Source organism: Lontra canadensis, unplaced genomic scaffold (genome assembly GCF_010015895.1).
Source record: "Lontra canadensis isolate GAN:19392208 unplaced genomic scaffold, GSC_riverotter_1.0 scaffold101, whole genome shotgun sequence".
Classification (NCBI taxonomy): domain Eukaryota; kingdom Metazoa; phylum Chordata; class Mammalia; order Carnivora; family Mustelidae; genus Lontra; species Lontra canadensis.
Genome location: NW_022631095.1, coordinates 3,267,662 through 3,291,021, shown reverse-complemented (window position 1 = coordinate 3,291,021; position 23,360 = coordinate 3,267,662). Strand labels below are relative to the sequence as shown.

The following is a 23,360-nucleotide window of genomic DNA, read 5'->3' as shown; positions in this document are numbered from 1 at the left end:
AGAGTGAAAAATCCGTATGATGGCAATCCTGTTTCAGTGTGAAATAAATATGGTGCAAATCATCTGTCTTCCATTGTCCTTGTAAGTGGGTTGTCTCCTGATCATTTCTGTTGGCAAAGACAGTTTGTGGTCCACAAAGACGGATGGCCCCTGGCTGCTCCCTCTGAATGATGTGACCAAAGTCCGCAGCTGAAGGGGGTCCTCATTCTGAGTAGGAACAGGAGGCAGCAGCTCTGCCTGTGGATTAACTCTTGTGTTTTGTATTGAGATAGTATGAGTGTGATTTTTCACATTGTGAGTATTATCATGTTTCCAGAACTCTTTTGAAAAGCTTAGATAATTAAAATGAAAGCAATTACAAAGTATCTGTTTAGTCTTACTAATTATTATTTACTGCCACTGTTAACTAGCCAATTGTTTTGTTTAAATAATAGCATTTATGCAAAAGAGAAGTAAATAATGAAGAACGTGGTAATATAATTTCAAATGGATGCTTACTTTTTATATTTTAGTGACACATTAATAACACTTATGTCCATTTTTATATTTTATTATTAATTATTATCATTATCATTATTTTGTCTACTATGGCTGTGCCCTTGACTGGTTCTTTAAAAAGCTGATCATCCTTAAGGCAAGTTCTACTTGCCCCAGGACTCCTTGTCTTGTGAAGAAAGATATGACCTATGACGGGTCAGAGTGGGGTCTAAGCCCCACTACAAATGGCTCCTAATGTACAGGGACGCCAAATTCTGATTGATACTTTAAAAAAACAAACACTATTTGTGGGTAATTAAAGGCAAATACCATAGTTGACTATGGTTTGAATTCTATACAACTGCCATAGAACCATGTGGACGAATAGATTTGTGAGTTTACGAAGGAAATTACTTTGCAAAAAATATCATTTATATTTGATGATGCTCACATTCAAGAACTTGTTTTTTAATGTTACTGGGAAGCAGATGCTAAACTGCAAAATTAACTAGCGATTGCATTTCAGAAAGCAACGATATCTGACTCTTTATTAAGTTTACCGTTACGTGAAGAAAGAGAAGAGCCTTTCTTCCATTAGCAAAGCAAATAGTACATCTGTGCATAAGAAAATGCAAGACAGAATTTGGTGGGCGAAATTCGTTGTTGTGGAAGGAATAATTGGCTTGTAGGTGCCGCAAGTTTTATATCCCAGATCTTAGATCAGTTAGGATCTCACAGGTTTCAAGCATTTCTTACCCTTGGTGTTTAGTTTTATTTTGATTCTAAGCCTATATAGATTGTATTAGGACAACAAAAAACAAATTTCAGACTAACAATGAGGGAGGAGAAACTCAGTCTCTGAGCCTCACTGTCTTGGCTTGACGCTCTGTAAGCTGAGAGTTCGGGGGATCCCTTTCACCTGCATGCAGCCTAGGAATGAGGAAAGTGTTGGCCCCACAGAATGAATGTTGAATATTACCCATGCAATCTGACTGAATTCCTTCAGAGTTTTTGTTTCCTTTTGAAATCGTCCCTGAGTCTTTACTAAAGTCTTCTAAAAATTACTAAACTAATCCTAGCTGTACGTGAGCACAGTATGAAGTCCCAAGCAGGACTAGATCAAGGGGGAGCATAGGTGAAGGTGACCCTTGTATACGAGGTTTAAGACTTTAAGGCCTGTTCCCTTTCCCAGGTGAACATTAGCCCTACAGTATCAACCTCGAAATAGCAGGTTATTATTTTTATTAATAGAGACAATGGTTTCATTCTACATGGATCACCCAGCATGGGAACTTTAGTTGGCAACACAGTCAGATTTTTGTGGGCAGTATTCTGTGCTTTTCTCTTGGGGTTTCCCTCCAATGCACTGCTGCATCCCTTCCCAGCATCTCTTAGGGTGTAGCTAAACTCTACACCATTTTTGTACCTCCTTTCCATCATTATAAAGGATGATTCTTCTCTAACAGAGATATGGGGAGCATGTGTGTCAGATACCATAAGTGTATCCTAATTCAGGTTCTTCTCAAGGAGGCTTGTAATGACTGATTCTATGTCACCTTGGCTGGGCCATGGTGCCTAGATAGTTGGTCAAACATGATTCTGGATGTTTTTATGAGGGTGTTTTGTTTGGATGAGATGAACATATAAATGAAAAGGCAGTTAGCCTTTCAACTTGGTGCTTCCCAGGTCTCTAGTCTGCTGGTCTACCCTGTAGATTTTGGAATTTCCAGCCTCTATAATCACATAAGCCAATTTCTTAAAATTGGTATCTATCTATCATCTATCTATCTATCTATCTATCTATCATCTCTCATATATATAGTATACTATAGCATATGTATAGTACATATTATATATGTATAGTCAGAGTGGGGATTAAGGGCCTAGGGGGTTGGAAAGTAGTCAGATGTTTTTCCAACTGGCATGACAGGACTTTGAGGGCTGAGTAATCTGAAAGGCCTCATGGAAAGGATGAGATAAGCTACAAGCTCCATTTGACCAGTATCCATCCTGGGGGGGTGGGGGGGGGTCTCCTCAGCAGGTGCTAACTTGGGCAGAGGCTGCCCCCAATCATCAGGGATCACTCCTTGAGGCCACGATACTAGATTGGCCCTCTGGAATGTAGATACTATCCCAGACACATGTATGTATGCAGGAGGATACTATAAAAGCACAAGGTAAAAATAAAGATAATTTCTAAACCAAAAAAAAAAAAAAAAACAAGAAAGAAAGAAAGAAAAGAAACCAAGAAGGATCATCATGTATACATATGAAACAAGTATGAGCTTTATAAGGCAATAAATAAAGTACCCACCTTTTCCAACCAGCTCCAAGTTCTGACTTCCTTGCTTCTAACCTTGATGATCCCATTTGCCAAGGCAGAATATAATGGAATCACATGTATGTGAGTTCCTATTCTAATTCCTACCTGTGTATCCTCCTACACATAGTAGGAGGCAAGACTAAATTACTGAAGTTTGGCAAGACTTAATTGGCAAGACTTAAATGTTCTAGCTTTCTACTGTTGGATGAAATGAGATCTTGAGATAGAAAATAAATCAATAAAAAGTTACATCTGTTTGTACACTAAACATATGGATTTAATATTTATTCCTATTTTGATCATGGACTTCTAACAGGTCAATTAATTCATTTTACAAACACAAACTTTCAGTGTAAGAAGAAAGAATCATTCTCCTAAAAATAAAGAAGGAAACTAGAATAGAATTTGCAAATTGATGAACCACGTGGAAGAGCCTCATCCGTTCCCACTTCATTAACTATTCCTTGTTACACTGCTGACCTCCAAGATGCATGTGAGCCTGCTCTTTCCTCCACGTCACCACTGGAGCATGTCCAACCTCCTGCCACAAACTCAGCACACACACAGAGAAGAAGGCTGGACTGGGGCCACCAAAAAAATCTCTGCTCTAATCCCTAAACCAGTGCTTCAGCAGGAACATAATAAGTTGTTAACTGAATGAATGAATGCATGAATATTTAACTTGCTTCCTAAAGAAATTGACAAGGGGATCTGTCTACAGGCAATTTTATTTCGTTTTTGAAATTTTGACTGATTTTTCTATCACTTTGCAAACAGGACAGGGGTACGCGTGCTCCTCCGTGGAGTTCTGAATGAGGAAGTGTCCAAACCTTTTCGCTGTTAACCGGTAATCAGGTAGGGAAAGTAAAGTTTCTGGCCATGAAAATTCTTCTCTGTGAAGACTAACAGCTCTCAACAAAGGAGGAGATGGTGTTCTGTAGGGCAGGAGCATAACTAAGGCTGAGGTCCCTTTCAGATTATTCCAGACATTCTTATTCGCTGGACCCACATGCCCTCCAGGGGGGGAGAGGATAGAGGAAAACCCATGTTTGCTGGATTTGCCTTGTTGGGCAGAGGGCAGTTTCTTAGTCACTTTGGTGGAGAATTGCCTCTAAGGTCTTGTCCCTGACACTCTTCAGGAAATTCAGGACTATAGTCCCACCTGTGCCCCTCTCTTCTAAGGCTTGAGATGGCCTGGGGAGACGGTTTGGCCTCCTGCCCTTTGCTTTGGTGGCTGCTGTGATGAGGTATTTGGTCACCACAGCTATGTGATAGCTGCGCAGGTCTGCCAGGGCTTCCACACACTGGTTATAGGCTGTCCGGAGCTGGACATTTGCAGAGGACAAGATGTGGTCTCTCAGTGATGGGCTTGAGTGGATTTCTTCTATAAAGGCTTTATGGGAAGGAGGCATGTACTCCCTCATCCTATGCAGAAAGTCAGCTGAAAGAAACAAACCAGAGCAATATCACAGTTCCACATGGAAAGTTAAGAGAGCTTGTCAGCTCTTCCAGACATCAGTGCAGCAAAAACTTGCTTTTGTCCTAACTGTCCAATCTGCATTGCTGGATCTTTTGCTCACAGACGTCAAGTACTATATTCTTGACCACTGATAAGAGATGGAGAAGGAAAAAAGAAACAAAAACACCCTGATCACTGCGTTGGAACTAGATCTATCATCCCATGTATAAATATTTATCCCATACACAAGATGGGGCAAAGTACCTTGCTAATCATCACGAGAGATATCTACAAATATAAGACATAAAACCCTTAAACTCATTTGCTAAACATTCTGCCAAATTTTGCTTCCTACGTGCTTTTGTTTGGAGGGAGTGCTAAGGAGGAGGAAAGTAACAGTTTATAAAAGCAAGAAAATGAAGAATGACTAACCGTTTTTTGTAATCGCCTCTTGAAGTCAAGGTGTTTAAAAATAGAATAGATATTTATAGGAAATTTGGAAAGAGAGATCATTTATAGGATATCCGTTAGGATATAGGATATCCATTAATACTGCCATGGTTCTTGTCAACTGACTTTTGTGGACGAGACTGGATCCTATGACACAAAGTTCTAGTCATTTCTTTTCCTGATCTAACTTGAAAACTCTGTAGTCTGCAGTGCCCTTTTGCAACTATTAAACAGTGGCTTGCTGCTGGCAAGTAAGGAAATGAACAATTTCAAGCTTCTACACTGGTAAACCCCTCTTCTAGTCTAAATAGACTTGGCCTGCGGTTACAGCATTTTTTCGGAGAAAGGCTTTGGTGGAGGAGCTCAGACCCATCCCCAGCTGTATCCAGACTTAGTAACTTAATGCCACAGCCTTCAAACTCCAGATCTCAATCCCGTTTTAGAGAAAAGAGGCTACTACCTAAGGATCCAGACAAAACTACAGAGAACAGCCAGACACACAGCAGTGTTTTAAGATTTGGACATGAAACCCAATCTCCTGCTGAGATCAAATATTCATTGACTTGACACAATAACATCTGGCAGGCACACAGCCTCCTGGTTGACTTGGAGGAGTACAGACTTCATGGCATTTTAACTTACACTTGGTCTTATCAATTGGTAAAAACATTTCTGTTCTTCCTCCCTGTTAAGGAGCAGAAAGAGAAAGGAAGGGTCTGACTTACCACTTTCCTTGCTATGGCGAATGCCTAAGAACTCATCAAAGGCGTGAAGCACTGTGCTCTGAGCTGCACTCCCCCCCGAGTACTGCAGGGGCGCTGTGGAGACTCCTTCGTAGATCAGCCCCACAGGCATCGCTGGGTTATCCTTCCATCTAAGCCAGAGGAAGAGTCAAAAAGAAAGCGTGTTTTTTGATATGGAAACAGCAAGTAAGAAAGCAAAAACAATGCCAGTGGTAATTTTAGAGCACAAGGCTGGATATTTTTGTAGGATATGCAATTAAGCATACTTCGATTTCATAACAAGCCATGGAATACAGCTGCTCCTTTCCTCAGTTGAAGGATCATTGCAGAGAAGTGAAGGATATTTAGAGAGGAATCCGTAGCACGGGTCCTATGACATATTTATTAGAAAAATTCATTTATAAAGATGCTATCAGTGCTGATGAATAGGAGCAATTTAGGGGTTCTAGAAAAATCTTTACCTAATCTCAACCTTGATGGCCTGATACCTTTAACTCTGCAAATAGTGCTTTGAGAGCAAACACACACACTCACACACACACCCCTTTGCCCTTCCCTGAAATAGCTTTAACAGTTGTCATCCTGAACTATCAGTTTTAAATACTACCTGACTTTGTGGGAACACCTTTGTCAAATATGTTCTTGATAGCAGGTATTGATAACAAGGGCAGCAATAAAGAGAACACAGTACAACCCTGCAGGTTACCAGAGGGACGTGGAGATGGACTGAAATTGAGGCTCTGAGTCTTGCTCTCACAAAATGCATTTTCTTCCCTTCCTCTCTTCTGTCTCACTGATTCCATTTCTTCCAAGGTGTTAGCCTATAAACCCCCTGCCCATTCATGTTCTCATTTGACCTCTTTTGAGTAGATGTAGTCAGTTTTTAAACCTCCTTTACAGATAAGCAAACAAAGACTCAAAGCCGTTAACGCTCCAGGGCCACATTGTTAGAAAATGGGGAAACCAGAACGGAAATCCCAAACTTGTAATATCTATTTTTTTTTTTAAAGATTTTATTTCTTTATTTGACAGAAAGAGAATGAGAGAGAAAGAGAGAGAGAAGAGAGCAGAAGCAGGAGAAGCTAGAGTGGGAGAGGGAGAAGCAGGCTCCCTGCTGAACAGGGAGCCTGACTCGGGGCTTGATCCCAGAACCCTGGGATCATGTCCAGCCAAAGGCTGATGCTTAACAGACTGAGCCACCCAGGAACCCCAAACTTATAATTTTCTATTTTCATTTTCTCGAGACCCCTGCATGAGGATTTGCACTTTCACTAAGAAATAGTCTTTTTTTCCTCTGATTGCCAGGAACGACCCACAGTCCCTGTTGTGAACAGTTTAAATAACAGGCTTAAGTTGATGTCTCACCTTCTTCCTGTAATTCTAAAAGTCATTTTGTTCAAGGGAAGGGAACCACATTACACACATAGAAAAGCCAGAGCCAACCTGCTCAGCTTGCTGTTCATGACTTTTTCCAATACTTCCTTGAGATAGGAAATGCTACAAGGAGTTGGGCTGTTTTCTTTGCAGGCTGGTTTGGTCAGCTGTTGTATGGTTTGCCACTGCATGAATGTCAGAGTGGTCTTTGCAGTGGGGACGATATCACTCTGGAAACAGATGAGGCACAAAAAGCAGAGCCGGAGGACAGCAAAGGAAGGTTTCTGATCGTAAGATTAGAGCACGTTGCGGCTGTTGGGGGAAAGGGCTCTTTTTCAGGCAGATAGACAATGTAATCTCAGCTTTGATATTTATTAACTGTGACCCTTGGCTTAGTTAAACATCTCTGAGCCCCAGGTTCCCTATCCAAGTGATATTAGGATCTATCTTACTGGGTTGTTGTGGGAACTAATTAAAATACTACCTGCTCAGGGCCTGGAACATACTAAGAATTTGCTAAATATTAGCCATTTTATAGTATTCAGAGCAAGTTGGAATCCCTGCTCCCTTCATTCGTTATGTTGTAACTTTGCACGCACCTTCGTGAGTCTTGGTCCTAATTTGCACCTACTTCATAAAGCTGCTGCATAATTAAATAGGTTCTAGAGAAGTTTTATGACTTGTCATAGTTCAGTACACTGCTTCAATAAAATTTCTACACGACATTTTGTGGGGAAGGACTATGAAAAACATAAAAGGAGCAAAGACAGCGGCCACGCGGGTTCAGAGTTGTCTTTGCCATTCTGTGGATGATCTTAGATGGTCATTTTGGTCTCTTTCAACAGTCCCTCCTCATCATGACCACTTCTGTGTGTTGGACTTTCTCAGGGCTCAGTCCTTGGACTTTTGCTACTTTCACTTCCCAAGCAGTCTTATTTAACTCCACTGATTTAGAAAGCAACTGTAATAGGACTACTAAAAAGCAAACACATATACCTGGGCTTCTCCCTTATGGTCCAGACTCATGTATTCAACTGCCTACTTATAGATATCTCTACCAGAAATGAACATGTCAGAAACTGAGCACCCAATTTCCCTTCTCTTTGCCAAATTTGTTCCTCTGACAGCCTTCCTCATCAGAGAAAATGGCAGCTCCATTTTTTCAGTGGATCAGGCCAAAACCTTAGAGTTATCTTCAACTGATCCTGTTCTCCTCCCGTAAGCAATCTGATAGCACGTCCCGTCAACGATACCATCAGTCATGCCCCAAATGAACATTTCTCAGCACCTCTGCTGCTTCCACGCTAGTCCAAGCACCATGCTCGATTGTGGGATAGGTTCTTAAATGCTCCCCTGTTCCGTTTTTGTTCTCAAATCGTCTATTTTCCATTTAGAAGATAGAGCAATGATTTGAAACTTAAGACAGATCCTGTCATTTGTCTCCAGACTTGCTACTGCTGCTCTTCTCTTGTAGAAAGGAGCCAACGAGCCCCTTCGTGATCTGGTCTTCCACCATCGCTTGTATCTTTCTCGTTCTTCCCCATGCATATTCCATTCCAGTGACACCGTCACTGCAACGATTCCTCCATGACAAACACGTTCCAACCTCAGAGGCCTCACAATTTTTGTTTCTTTTGCTTGGAACAGGTGTCTAGATGGTTTAGGTCTCACTTCCTTCAGGTATCTGCACAATCGTCACCTAGAAGTGTGGCTTTCCCAGATAATAATAAATAAATAAGAAACTTCAGCCGCCACCCCTACCTCTCCCTTGATGCCCTGTGTCTTACTTTACATTTCCCAATATTACTTACTGTTGCAATATGTACTTTATGATACTTTCTCTAATTGTATTTGTTTATGGATTATCTGTCTCCCATGATTAAAATGTAAGCTCCAGGATGCCTGGGTGGCTCAGTTAGTTAAGCATCTGCATTAAGCTCAGGTCATGATCCCACGGGGTGTCCTCTGGCTCCTTGTTCAGTGCGGAGCCTGCTTCTCCCTCTGCCTGCCTCTCCCCCTGCTTACGCTCACTCTTTTTTTTCCTCTGTCAAATAAATAAATAAAATATAAAAATAAATAAATAAATAAATTGATAAATAAATAAAATGTAGGCTCCATGGGAATGAAGTTGCTGTTTTGTTTTATTGCACCATTCCCAGAACCAGGAACTATGCCTGGCATATGATAATCACTCACTAAATAGTGAATGAATGAATGAATGAAAAAGATATCATTCTATAATTCCATATTATATATCTAGAATATGTGGATCCAAATGTTTGTCTGGAAAGGACCTAGCCAGCTTTAAAGAGCTATCAGATACTCAAGTGGCCAAGAGACGTTGATCAATCTCTTTTTGATGCCCCAACATGAAGAGGATGTATTAAAGCCACATTGAAGGTGATAGAGAAAATACCAGCATGTAAGGCAAAAAAGATAAAATAAGAGGATCTACTTTCAAAACCCATGTCCTCTCCCCTGTGATGAGATTAGTCTGAGGAAAGGAAATGGGGTTTCTCTGACTAGCTCAAGGATTGCTTCCATGCACTCTCAGGCCCAAATTGCTGTTTGTAAAGCAAAGGAATTAGTTTCCTTTCAAATCTCTGTAGACAAGGTTATTTTTAGTCTTTCTCATAGCATATTTCTAGGAAACCCAAGAAGAAGTGTAAACAGAAAGAAAAAAAAAAAAGAAAGAAAGAAATGAGATGACATTTTTCCACAGTGGCTGATGACTTCCCTGTGAAATTTAATGTGATTGGGAAATAAAAAGAATATGTTTAATCTACAGATGATGAAACTCTCCTAAATAAAAATGTTTTTAAAAGGTAAATAAAAACAGTAAATCAAACATAGGACAAACCAAACATATAGGAGTAGATTTCAATTTTTCAAGACAACTCTCTTGAGAATTCTTAACAACCCAGATGATTTTAGCCATCAACACTTGTCAATACATTTAAGATTTGGTGCTGGCCACTTGGTTGTGCTACATTGAAAATATCTTTGAGGATCAGACAGAAGGGAAGCATTTATGCAGATCACAGATAAGATGCATCACTGACCCTGAATATATTTTAATGAAAACAGTATCACCCTGCAGTGACCATATCATCATGATGGGTAGAATTTAAAAAATATTGCCCCAAGATTTCCATCCTAATTCTTAGAACTCCTCATACTCTAAGCTATCATGCCTGTCAATATGATATATTATACAGCAATACCAAAGAGACTTCACAAATGTTATTAAGGTTACTAATCAGTTGACTTTAACATAGAGAGTTTTCTTCATTGTTTCTGTGAGCTCAATCTAATCATGTAAAACCTTAAAAGCAGAGATTTTCTCTGGCGAGTGGCAAAAGGAGAAATCAGAGGGATTTAAGTACTAGAAGAATTGGAAGCACCATGACTGTGTGCAGGATACCATGTGACAAGGAAAGCAGGAGGCCTCTCTAAACAGAGAAGAGATCCTATCTAACAGCCAGCAAGGAAACAGAACTCAGTTCCAAAACCAAAAAGAACTGGATTCTACCACAAACCTGAAGGAGTCTGGAAGCAAATGATTCCCCAGATTCTCCTGATAACAGCTCAGCCCAGCAGATAGCTTGACCTCAGTGCTTGGAGACCCTAACAGAAAACCAAGCTGAGCTTGTCTGGCCTTCTGGCCTACAGAAATGTGAGTTAATGAATGTGTATTGTTCTAAACTGCTGTTTTAATTTGTGGTGCTCTGTTATGCAATAATGGAAGACTAATACAAACTTAGACCCCAAAGTGAAGCACAAAGATTTCCCAGATTTAAGTGCTTCCTAAATCCCTATTTCGGAATTTAGGACTGTCTATTTAAAATGTTTTTTAAAAATGACCTTTTATTCTCTAATTCTACCAAAACCTATCTGCAAGTTTTGCTTAACATTTGTTGCTAGGATCACTACTGTACAATCAGATCTTTGTCTGAAACCTGAACACATGCAAAATGCACAGAGAACAAGAAGAGTTCTAACGATATATAATCTCTTTAGGGGAGGATTTTGGGACTGAATGCGTACACAGCGAAAGTCTGAATTCTGAGAAACACTTCCAATTTCATTCTGTGTCTTCCCCCCTTTTTTCTTGTTTCCTCATCAATCAGGTACCTGTTTCTTTCAAGTTATTCTCTAGAAACCTTCCTGCTTCCACTCTCTGAGCCCTGCAGTGAGGAATGCCTACCCAGGCTGGCCACCCCTTAGGCTGTCTCACACTCCAGACCTACTCGATCTAGAGGAAATACTGAGTTCACGTTGTCACCCCCTTCCTGCACCAATGTAATATACCACTTTATCTATTGATAAATCAATAAATCTGTTGATTTGGATGTTGGACTTGTCTCTTACTACTTCTAGGCACAGCTTCAGAGTCTTTCTGTCCATAGCCTCTGGCATCTCCTAGTTATCAAGACAGAACACTAGATGAGTTCTATTTCACATTTTTCACCTCATCCATTCACTATCTCTACTTTCCACTTCTCACCATTAAAACAAACAAACAAACAAACAAACTTAATTGTCTCAGTTTACATGGGTAGGAAAGCAATTTGATTAAAACATGTCAAGGTATAACTAATGTATTTAAAAGAAGAAATGTATCTAAGGGTAGAGTTCTCTATCTGGAGCAATTAACAGGCCATGTGACAAAAGAGACCTGCAAATATGGACAAATGACTTGTGGTGGCTCTTCCAGGAACTTTAGAAGAAAGCTTTTAAGCCACTTTCTCTGTTCCCATCTGCCTTAGTAAAGAGGGGGAGAGAATGGATATGAATGGTAGAGCTCTGTGGTTGCATACTGGGCTTTTTTTTCTGCCATTGAGATGGGATTCTAAGTGAATACAAATGAATCTAACATGGTGGCCTAAGGAAAACTATCCTAATCTTAAATGTTCAACTCCAGTGTCATTTGTCATGTAGATGGTACCCATCTATACCTCTTTCACCTAAGAGTGGATCCAAATGATCACTTTGCCAGCAAGGGTTTCTTGGTGTGTTTCTTGCTCTAGGAAGCTTCTGTCTCCTCTCATAAATTTGGAATATGTTACAGAGGACTCGTGCAGGAAAACAGTTGAACTGTACTTACCCAGAGAGAAAGATCCGGATGACTGCATAAAATATGTCTGGATCAACATAATCTGGAGAAGCAATCAAAATGTGAACTTTACTACAGGCAAAAAAAGCAATTGGTTACATGTGCCTGGGTCCTGCTGCTCTCCTGGGGTCGCCCTCTCTATCTGATCTTCATGGAAACCTGGAAGGAAGACAGCAGCAGGAGGGGGATGGAATGTTCTCTTCTGTGGCCCCTCCCTGGCACTTTCAGAACTTTTAACTTTTAAATGTTTTTAACTTTTAACTTTAAACTGTTCCAAATGCTGCCCCTTTCTATTTGTGGCACTTCCCTTTTCTGAACTTCATAACAACAAAAGGAGAGGTCAAGGCCATCTTTAAAAAATTAATATTTTGAAACAGACATGATATTTGAGAGAACGTAGGAAGTAGAAAGAAGAAAAGCAGAAAAAAAGAATCATCTCTCCCAAGGCTTTCACAATAGAGGAAAACTAAAGTCATCGGTGCTCAAGCAAAGTTCTGCACAGGCAGGTGACCAAGGACAGAGGGGAGAGTGTCATGCTGGGGGTCATGCTACCCCAGGTCCGGTATAGGTTCCTAGAGCTGCATTCCTTGGTCTGTGCAGCTAGTTTGCCTCTAAGCCAGTGCGTGGAGTTAACTGATTCCACTAGTTTACTAACTTGGGTTTAAATCAACATGTTCTCGCATTTGTACCACATTTCTTTTCATTAACTTTTGAAGACTGTTCCTTCTTCTCTGCATAGTAGGGCCCCTTAGTGACCCGGCATGTTTCTCTCACCTGGATTCCTATGTTCCCTCATTTCTCTTTGAGGGAAAAAAAAGAAAAACAAAACAAAACAAAACCAAAAAAAAAACAAAACAGGGGTGCCTGGGTGGCTCAAGCGGCTGCCTTTGCCTCAGGTCATTATCCCAGGGTCCTGGGATCAAGCCCAACTTCGGGCTCCCTGCTCAGCGGGGAGTCTGCTTCTCCCTCTGCCGTTACCCCTGCTTGTTCTATCTTGCTCTGTCAAATAAATAAATAAAATTGTAAACAAACAAAACAAAACACCCCAAAAAAATCTCTTTTTTTTTTGAGACCCAAATAATGTCGTCTCTATACCATCAATTCCCTTTTCTACCATCATACCTACTCTCTGTTCCTCCATCTCTATATTCTCTGAAACCCCATAGGCTGAGGTCACTTATATCTTCCTTAAGCCTCAGCATTTCCTGGTGCTTCTGAGTGACATCACAATCTCTCTGCTCTTCTGTGACAATGTCCCATGTGCTGGACTTTTATGTGGGCCCTGTTTCTATGTCTTCCCCATCTGGTGCTCTGTTCCCACAAAAATGCTAACTATTACATACAAATTTTTGCTGAAGCAACAATGACCACCAACAATGACCATTATAGTCATAAAAGTAAAATGATTAGTCAATAGATATAAAATTATTTTAATGTAAAAAATTGTCAATAGATAGAAAAAACCCATTTATGATTATAACAAACAAAAATTAGCCAGTTAAGAATAGGGGGAACATTATTGAACTGAAAAAAGAAATCCACAGCCTATTGTACATTTTGTACTTGATACTGAAAGATTAAAAATAAGTGTTTTAAAATGTGGAACAAAACAAGTATCATCACTTCCATTCAACACAGTGTTAGGAATCCTAGCCAGAAGAGTATGAAAAAAAATATTTAAAGAAATAAAAGTTATAAGTATTATAAATGAAGGAACAAAACACGATTCTCAAATAATATCATTTTAACATTGTAAACCCAAGTAATCTGCAAATAATTATTAGAATTAATAAGAGTGTTTATCAAGGTATTAGGTTCAAAGTTAATAGTCAAATATCAATTTCATTTTATAAACCAGCAACAAATAGTTAGGAGTTATTTAAGTCAAAAGACACCATATTCGGGGCATCTGGGTGGCTCAGTGGGTTAAGCCTCTGCCTTTGGCCCAGGTCATGATCTCAGGGTCCTGAGATGGAGTCCCACATCGGGCTCTCTGCGCAGGTGGGACCTGTATCCCACTCTCTGTCTGCCTGCCTCTCTGCCTACTTGTGCTCCCTCTCTCTCTGTTGAATAAATAAATAAAATCTTTAAAAAAAAGACACCATATTCACTAGACACAAAAATATAAGGTAATTTTAAGAAAAAAAAACTGGAAGATATCTAAGTCTCTAATTTTGAATGAAATTTAAAGAAAATTCAAGAAATTAAAGAAGAAATCTATGTTAATAGAGAAGAAAACTCAGTATCAATATCAAGGAGAAGAAATATATCTAAAGAAGGGTTCTCTATCTGGATAAATTTTAGCCAGTAGCCAACAATATGAAGGCAAGATTTGGAGTGGCTTGTCCAACAACCCTAGTTGGTGTTTCTGTGCTATTCTCTGATTCTCCTCTTTCTTGATCGTAAGACAGAAAGACTGGACATAGTATCAGAATCATGTCATTTTTCTCCAAATTAATATATGGATTTAATGCAATGTGAGCAAAATTTTTAACAGATTTTTTTTCCCAATCAATTTGAAAAGCTGATTCTGACATTTTACATGAAAGGCAAAGGGTCAAAAATAGCACAGTTACCTCTGGAAAAGAAGGGCAAGATGAAAATGAGAAATGCTATGAAGCTATAGTTCTTAAAACAAATGATATTCCTGCTGGGAAAGACAGACAATGAAAAAAAAAAAAAAAAAGGAAACCTGGAAACAGAGCCAGTCATTTCAGAAAATCTGATAAGACAGTGCCAATATTGCAGATTAGGGATTAAAAAAAAAAGGAAATTGAATTTATTTCTATGTCATGTTACATAAAGATAATAATTACATGAATTAAGGACAAAATGTGAAAGACAACAGTTGGAAAATGCAGGAAAATATACTTATGATCTACGATCATGAAACAATATCTTAGGCAAGACCTTCTAAAAGACAGACTTCTGCAAAAGAAACGACAGATACCTTGACTGTATTTAAATTAGAAAGTTCTGTTTTCAAAAGTCATGAGACAAACCGCAATATCTGCAACACATAGAACTCATTAAGAGCAGACCACCAGGATGTACAAAAAAAAAAACTTACAAAGGGATCAAAGATAAAAGGCCGTTAAAAACCTAAGGAAACACGCATTCACAAAAGAGAGACTTACTTGAGTGGTGGGACCCACCAGCACGCGCACGCACGCACGCACGCGCGTTAAATCAGAGACTGCTGGGCTGACGTCATCATCATGGCAGAGTAGGAGTTTCCACTGTCTGCCCACAAAGAACACTGTTCAGACAATCACGCGTCGACCAGAGAGGCTTTGTGACAGTCCGGGAAGTCATGCACACCGTCCAGCACACCCCTGAGCAGAACGACCCGGAGCTGGCCGTCGTGAGGAGGGTAAGATCACTGCACTTGGATCACATCACCGTGTCCACAAGGCAGCACGGCTCGGTGCTAACAGACACCTTCCAGGGCTGTGATTCTTCCCGCGAGGGAAAGTGGGAGCCTGTGAGTGAGTGCCCGGGTACCCCAGCTGCGTGGAATCCTGGCAAGCAGACCCACGTCCTTCTCACCGCATCCAAAACACGAGGCGTGCTGCGCCGATGGGGAGACGGAGTGGCGAGGGGCTAGGAGAATGCCACACAGGGCTCTGGGGGCATTAAAGGGACGCAGATCATACTGGTCACCTCACAGGTTCCATTCAGAAACGCCCCCATGAGATGCTACGAAAGCTTCCCGGGCAGATCACCCCAACACCCTTAGTGCTCCGGGGTCTCACCCAGCCTGTGGCCAGCTCCTTGTGTGCTCTCCCGAAGGCAGAAAGAGTGAGCCTTTGCTGAGATTCGCGAGCTCCTGTAGCAAGCTGGCTGATTCTGTGGACTGGGAGAAAGCACACAAACTTTTGCCTTGGACACTGCCCTTGGGAAGGCAAATGGAAGGCAGTCTGCACCCAGCCGGTCTTTGCAGGATCAAAAGGCACACACAGTTAAAAATTTTGCCACCAGAGGGAGCAAGAAGAATGGAGCGGGATCGTCATAGACGGTCTGAGAAAGCCTTGGAATCCCTACCAGGGCTGATGGAAGGTGTTTCTCTCCTGAAACCAGTGGGTAAATCCTGGAGGAGGTAAATGCTTAAAATATTTCTTGAAGCAATGCAGAGCTTCGTGGAACATTAAAAAAAAGAAAAAGCAAGGAAACATGATACCACCAAAGGAACAAAATAACTTTACAGCAACTGACCCAAAAGAAAGGCAGACCTGTGATTTGCCTGATAAAATTAATTCAAAGTATCGGTTTTAAGGAAGCTAGGTGAACTATAAGAAAACTGAGGGTTGCTAGAGGGGAGGGGGATGGAAGGATGGGGTAACTGGGTGATGGACTTTGGGCAGGGTCTGTGTTGTAATGAGTACTGGGTATTACATAACACAGACCTGTACCTCAGAAACCAATAATACTTTATGTTAATTAACTGAATTTAATTTTTAAAAAGAGAAAACACAGGCAATTCAATGAAATCAAGAGAACCGCACATGAACAAAATGAGAACTTCAACAGAGAGATAAAAATCACAAAAAAGAACAGACAACTAGGAAATATATTTTGGTGACAGACTCTGAACACTGTTCAGAAAATACCAAGTAGAAAACTTCCTGCTTCATTAACATGTAAGGTAAGAGAACCACGTAAGCACTTTGGCTTCTGGATCTAATGTGTGCTAAGAAGGATGGTTCCTAAAAGTCAGTGTCACAGAGGATCTAAGAACACACCTGAGTTACACCTCCTCCTCTTCCTTCCGCGTGGCTTGCCAGTAAAGTGGGAAAAAGGGACCAAGGACTACACCTTCTGCCCAGATGGCCAATTGCAGGTCCATTTAGTGCCTGGCCAGGCATCTTCCAGTGTTTCCTTGGTTGTGTTCAGCCAAACACAAAACCTGTGGGTCAAGCATCCTTCTCTTTTAAATCCAACTGAATCTCTAGAGAAATATAATGTCTGCTTTTGATTCATTTACACCAATATTAATTTTGTGTCATAAGCATTATTTTTGATTCGTTTGGAAAACCTAAGGAGACTTGCTGTTAAAGTTTTCAGGGGTAGAAATTTAGATTTTATACTAAGAAGTAGTCTTTACACAAAGCAAAGCTAGAAAACCTTTGCTTTGGATCAGTGCTGGAAAACCACAGACATGGAATTACTAGTGTTCTTACGTTACTTTAGTAACATTCATCTGGTTCCACTCAGGGAAGTAACACAGCAGGTACTCTGCCCCCTACGATAAAGCATTTTAGATGCATTAACAGAACCATACATCTGATGCTCACGACTACCAAACTGTAAGTTTTTCATGTAATTCCAACTGTCAAAGCTGCATATTTCTGCTGGGTGTCTTGTCATCACCTTAAGCATGACCTATCTCAAAGCAAGTTCATCATCCTTCCTCTGTGTCCCTAGTTACTTTGAAAACCAACCAACCCATCAAGCAGAACTTGATTCAATCTTCCAAGTGACAAGTCTGCCAGAGGCATTGTGATTTTTTTTTTAACAGTTTTGAAATCATATTTACTTCCTGGATGCCGCTTTCTGTCTCTGATCATACCTACACTCTGCCAGTCCTTCGTCCTTTTCCTTGAAGTCTGTGGTTCATCTCTTCTGTGGCTGTGACTGCTCTAGCCCATTCCCCTTTGCCCAGACTTGGTAGCATTGTTGGCAGAGGGTAAGCGGCTACATATGCCTGGATGACTCCAGGGCTTAACCCTGATGTTTATGGGAGCAGCAGTGAACCAGGCAGAGGGCAAATAGGAAAGAATGTACGTAGCAGAAGGAATACTGTGTAAACTAGCCTTGAAGTTGAAGAAAGTTGTAGAGAGCAAAATGGAGTCTCCCGCGTCAAGCAGGGGCCTGTGTCAAGTAATGACAGGAGCCGTTCAGGTACTGCAGCTAGGAGATAGCGCGGGCACCCGCGTCAGCTGATCCCCAGAACTGATCAGCAAGAACCAGAGGAGGTCTGCAGAGACCCCAAACTGATTAAATCCCTTTCAAAAGGTAAGGAATTTCACCGCAAACCTTCAACTCCTCAAATGTGACCCCATTCTGTCCGACCACTTAAGAAGGTAACTGCCCCCGAAGGCTCTGGCCCATTGATCTCAGTGATCTTGGAACAGAACCAAGATCCCTATCTCCTGGAGATACCCTGTTCCTGCGAATACTGCTGGAACCTGAGGAGCAGTTAAATGCAGAGTGCGGACCCGGAGGAGACGGAGGCTTTATCTCAACCACATGCCCACAGACTGACTTCGTGTTTGGTACCTTCACTGCCTGCACCCTTCTGTAATCTTGTTCGTTGTGTGACTTGTCTTCTCTCCTTCCCCGGGTGCTGAGTAAGAAGCCAGGTTTAATCACTTGGTGAATTGTCACCGAGTTTGGAATCCTGAACTTGATTTACAACTGATTAACTTTGCTTTAGGACTAGATAAAGCTGACGCTGTGGAAAGACCCAACTCGTCCATGTGTCTTCATAACATGCTCTTGAGAAAAGTGCTTTTCAAGAGGTGCCTGGGTGGCTCATTCGTTAAGCATCTGCCTTCGGCTCAGGTCATGATCCCAGTGTTGTGGAATCAAGCCCCGCATTGGACTCTCTGCTTGTAGGGAAGCCAGCTTTCCCTCTCCTATTCTCCCTGTTTGTGTTCCCTCTCTCACTGTGCCTCTCTCTGTGAAATAAATAAATAAAATCTTAAAAAAAAAAAAAAGTACTTTTCAGGAACTAAAAGCTAGTGTCAGAACAAGTGAAAGGAAACGTGGTGTCAAATAAAGATAAATTGAAATTAAAATATTCTGGGGTCAGATCATTCTGAATCATGCAGAATGGATTAAGGATTTTGGTCTTATTCTTACAATAATGGATAAAGTAGTGCTGGCAATAGGAATGTAATGTGACAGGCATATGTGATTTAAAATTTTCTAGTATTCACATTTCAAAAGTTAAAAAAAGTTGGCAAAGTTAATACCAATACTATATTTTAGTTAACCCACAATACCCCAAATATTTTAATTTCAAAAGATAATATAAAAATTATTAATGTGTTTTTTGTAATAAGTTTTTAAAAATTTCTGTATATGCTTACAGACTTAAAATTTGTTTTATACATGGAGTGGCTGGACCCCACATGTAAGCCAACGACTCTTGATTTCACCTTAGGTCATGATCTCAGGCTCCCTGCTCAGTGCAGAGTCTGCTTGTCCCATCTCCCTTTGCTCCCCTCCTTACTCGGTCTTTCTCTCAAATAGTTAAATTAATAAAATCTTTAAAAAAATATTTTAAACTTATACTACATTTCAGCTTGGATGCTTAATTTTCAACAATTAAGTGAAATATGACCATTCAGTAATAAAGCTGTGTTTAACAAAAAACTATTTTACGTTGATTCCGTTTTTAAATGTCAACTTCAATTGTTTAAAATAAATAAAATACAATTAAAATTCAGTTCCCCAGTCACACTGGTCACATTTCAAATGTTCAGTAGCCACATATGGCTGGAGGCTACCTTCCTGCATCGTTCCAGGAGAGAAACTGAAGAATTTTAGCAGTCAGAGTGGCGGAACCTGCATTTCCGGCTTGTGTGTAGAGAATGAATTAAACTAGGAAAAGGGCAGATGAGAGAAGAGTTGTGGAAGGTCGCTGCAGAGTCCTGGCAAGTGGTGAGGAGACCCAGGTCCAAAGCAAATGATGGAAACAGAAAGGAAGGAATGCAAACGATTCTCCAGAAAGACTTCCATTTGGGGTAATGGAGTGCTATGTCACTCAGACTGCTCCTTCAACTAAAAACAATCCAAAAAGAGGGATAAGAGATGCAAACATCTTAAAGGCATCAAGGAACTGAAGAAATAGCAAGGAACAAACAAGCAAAAAATTAAGGGAAAGTGGGAACCCCCAGAAAGGGATGCAGGAAACTAGAGTGGCAAAACCACTTTTCCCTGAAGGCATTTGCCAATCCAGGTACACCGGGGCTTGGTTTTGGTGGCTTCGAACGGTACGTGCCATAAGTAGGACCCTGGTCCCAGCCATGGTGAGACATTTTACAGGATACCCTGTTCATATTAATCTTGGGGTCCCAACTGCCTATATCTCAACATCTGTGTGTGTGAGAACTCCCACCCTACCACTGTCTGCCCTAGGAGATAAAATCAGAGCTACCTCGGCATTGAGCAAAACAGGAAGACAACAAACAAACAAACAAAACTTGTCCCTGCAAAGCTGTGACTTTTTTTTTTTTTCATATTTTCAGCCTAAATTTAATTGCCTGATTTGGTACTTGGGCCCTCGCTTGCTGAACTTGATTCAAGATAGTCCAGAATGTTAATGTCCCCAAGAACCAGGAAGAACTGGATTTCTTTACCGCAGTTCCCGAAGACTGCCTACAAACAAGGTTTCCAGGACAATGAGCAATACTTGGGAGAGCAGGGCGGGGAGAAGCAAAGCCAAAAAAGCAAGCACAGACATAAGAAAACACGAGAACCAGTAGGAAAGAAGAAATAACAAGGAAGAAACAAGAATCAAGTTTCCAATATTAGAATCATCACATATAAATCTAAAACAGCCACACATACATAGTATGCTGAAGAAAACCAAAATAAGCTTGAAAATGTCTACAAAGAACAGAACACTGTAAAATAAGAATGGGTTAGAAAATAATAAAATACAACTTTGGGAACTGAGACAATAACCTATTGGATGTGTGTATTCAGCAGCAGGTTGAAGATACAGTTGAAGTTGGAAGCAGCTGAGAATTAATTAGATCAGAAGAATTAATCCAGAATGCAGCATAGAGAAATGAAGAGATGGGACAAAACAGCAAGGCTTTAAGGGATGGAGGACGGCGGAGCGGGATCCAACCTCCTGAGTCACAGCTGCGGTAGGAAGACAGAGGACAGCAAGGCACAACCACAAGGAGCTAGTTGAAGAGGACTTTCCAGGTTTTATTTTATTTTATTTTTTAAATTTTTATTTATTTATTTATTTGAGAGAGAGAGAGAGAGAGAGAGATCACAAGTAGGCAGAGAGGCAGGCAGAGCAGAGGGGAGGAAGCAGGCTCCCTGCTGAACAGAGAGCCCAATGCAGGGCTGGATCCCAGGACCCTGAGATCATGACCTGACCCAGAGGCAGAGGCTTAACCCACTGAGCTACCCAGGAGCCCCGAAGAGGACTTTCCAGAATGACAAGTCCTATCAGTTAAAGAAGCACAGTGAAGCCCATGCATAGTAAATGGAACAATGGGAAAAACAGACCCATAAAGAGAAACTCACAAGCAGTGGGGGCAAAGATAGGTTGCCCAAAACAAGTAACAGACTGACATCTAACTTCTCAATAGTGACCATGGAAACCAAAATTATAGTGATCTACTCAACATCTGAAAGAATACAGCTGCTAACAAAAATACTCTTCAGGAATGGGAGTGAATCCGGCAACTGATAGAAGAGAGAGTTTGCCAGCAGCAGGCCCTCACTAGAGGAAATCCTAGTGGCAAAAGAAATGTGTGTGATGGAGTGTAAAGCTGTTGTTGTTGTTTTTTTTTAAAGATTTCATTTATTTATTTGAGAGAGAGAAGACAAGCACAAGCCAGGTAGAAGAGAGTCAGAGGGAGGAGCAAAAAAAAAAAAAATTATAAATATATAAGCAAATCTGAGTGAATCTTAACCATATGCAACAATAATCATCATTGTATATTTCTGGATATTTTTGATGTGTGACATGCAATGTACATTCTTCCTTGTAACTTCTGTGAAGACTTATGGTACTCTTCTATATTTGGAGAACTGTTTTTGTGTCGGCATGCTTCTAGATTTGATGCAGTGACATACTAAAATTGGATTTAAGATAAAATACGGTGGCTCAGGTGACCAGGGTATACCCAGATTACCATGTGTAAATAATCCACGAGAGAAGACAACTTTAGAAATATGCAAGTGGTTTTATTATCCCGTGGTATTTACTAGAGGAAGAATTCTGGGTTAATTATTTATTTTCCGATTGGTTTATTTATTTATTTTTTAAATTTTTTCGAATAAGCTGTCCTTAAGCTGGACAGCTTTTATTGCCAGCAGAGGCTTGTCTCACCAGTACGTGGTTCTGACTGTAAAACCTTCTGCAGACATCACAAGGAGCTCTGACTCCAGAAGTCAGTTAAGAGAAATACCAGTAGGTTGCGAAGGGAAGGGGAGTAACTTTCATCAAGAAAGTCCTAAGACCTAAACATAAATCTAGGATACTGAATTTAGTGATTACAGATTAGAAACCCAAAGCACAGAGCTGCCCCAACACCCAGACAGTCTTTCATACTGACTATGAATGCATGAAAACAGATCAATTACAAACAAAACAAAACAAAACTTAGTTGTTATGCAGTTCTTTGGTGAGCACCTGGATATGCAGCTTTATCACATATTGTTTTATACAAATATCAAAAATGCTTTCAACAAATCTAATGTCCTAATTACACGCCATTTTTAAGCTTCAATTTAAAATAAAACCGGAAACAAGAATTTTGTTTCCAATTGGTTTTAGACAAAGTTGGTTTTCAAATTAGGGGGGGGGAAAGCCCTTAGACAAAATTAAATGGACCAATCATGTGGGGACGGTCGCTGAAGTTGACACTACCATTTTGCACAAATTCACTGATTTAGGAACCGGATTTAAACACATACCAAACTGGTAGGAGGAAACGTTTGACTCCTTGCTCTAGTATTAAAGAAAAAATTCTTAACAGCTACCAATCAATCGGTCAGGGAGGCTAGAAATTGTGTTGATGCAGAAGGAAATACAAGGTAAAAATTTCCGTGGCTTTTTGGAACGCAATTTATTCCTCAGCTGTTCCAAGAAGGAAGGAAATTCTTAAAAACAAGAGTTACTGAGAAACATGTCAAAAGACACGCCAGTGTAATCTGGATGCTTGGAAATCTGAACATATTTTAGCCTTCCAACAGAGCACAACACTCAGACCGGTTGAGATTTCTGCAAATCACCAAATAAAGGGGTGCTAGGCCTGGATCTCCCAGGCTCCCAGGGTCGACTGGCAGCACAAACAACACGGTGGGGTGGGCACAGGCGATCAGTGTGGTGCCGGTACAGACTTCTGCCTTAAAAAGAGTCAGGCTGTGAAAACAGACTGAGGATTACATAAGGCTGTGAGGTAGAAGTCACGTGTGGGCTGGACAAAAGGTTCTCAGCAAAGAAAACTGTGGTCTTAAAGAGTACCTTCTCCTCTGCTTTGGGTGTATTTTCAGGCTGTCCTGCCTGGCAGTGAGGTACGTAGAGAGGAAGGGAGTAGAGCCCACCGCTCTTGCCAAAGTTGAGCTCAGAAAGAAAGAATTTTTGGGAAAGCTCCATTTGTGGGGAGAAAGCAGAGGGAAGACGGGCAGCTGAGCTCTGTTGATCATGCAGGAAGAAAGTCA

At 40.7% G+C, this 23,360-nt stretch overlaps 1 protein-coding gene across 2 annotated transcripts in view; it reads right to left on the bottom strand.

Annotated features, from left to right (window-relative positions):
• Positions 1 to 3,841: 3,841 nt before the first annotated feature.
• The window catches only part of IDO2 (indoleamine 2,3-dioxygenase 2), a 52,584-nt gene continuing 33,065 nt past the window's right edge, over positions 3,842 to 23,360 (bottom strand). For both annotated transcript variants that reach the window (XM_032838054.1, XM_032838055.1), the window contains 3 exons: positions 11,934 to 11,985; positions 5,435 to 5,583; positions 3,842 to 4,241 (listed from right to left, as the gene is read on the bottom strand). In XM_032838054.1, coding sequence (XP_032693945.1) covers positions 3,886 to 4,241; positions 5,435 to 5,583; positions 11,934 to 11,985 — 557 coding nt within the window. In that variant the 3' untranslated portion in view covers positions 3,842 to 3,885. The remainder of the gene's footprint in view (positions 4,242 to 5,434; positions 5,584 to 11,933; positions 11,986 to 23,360) is intronic.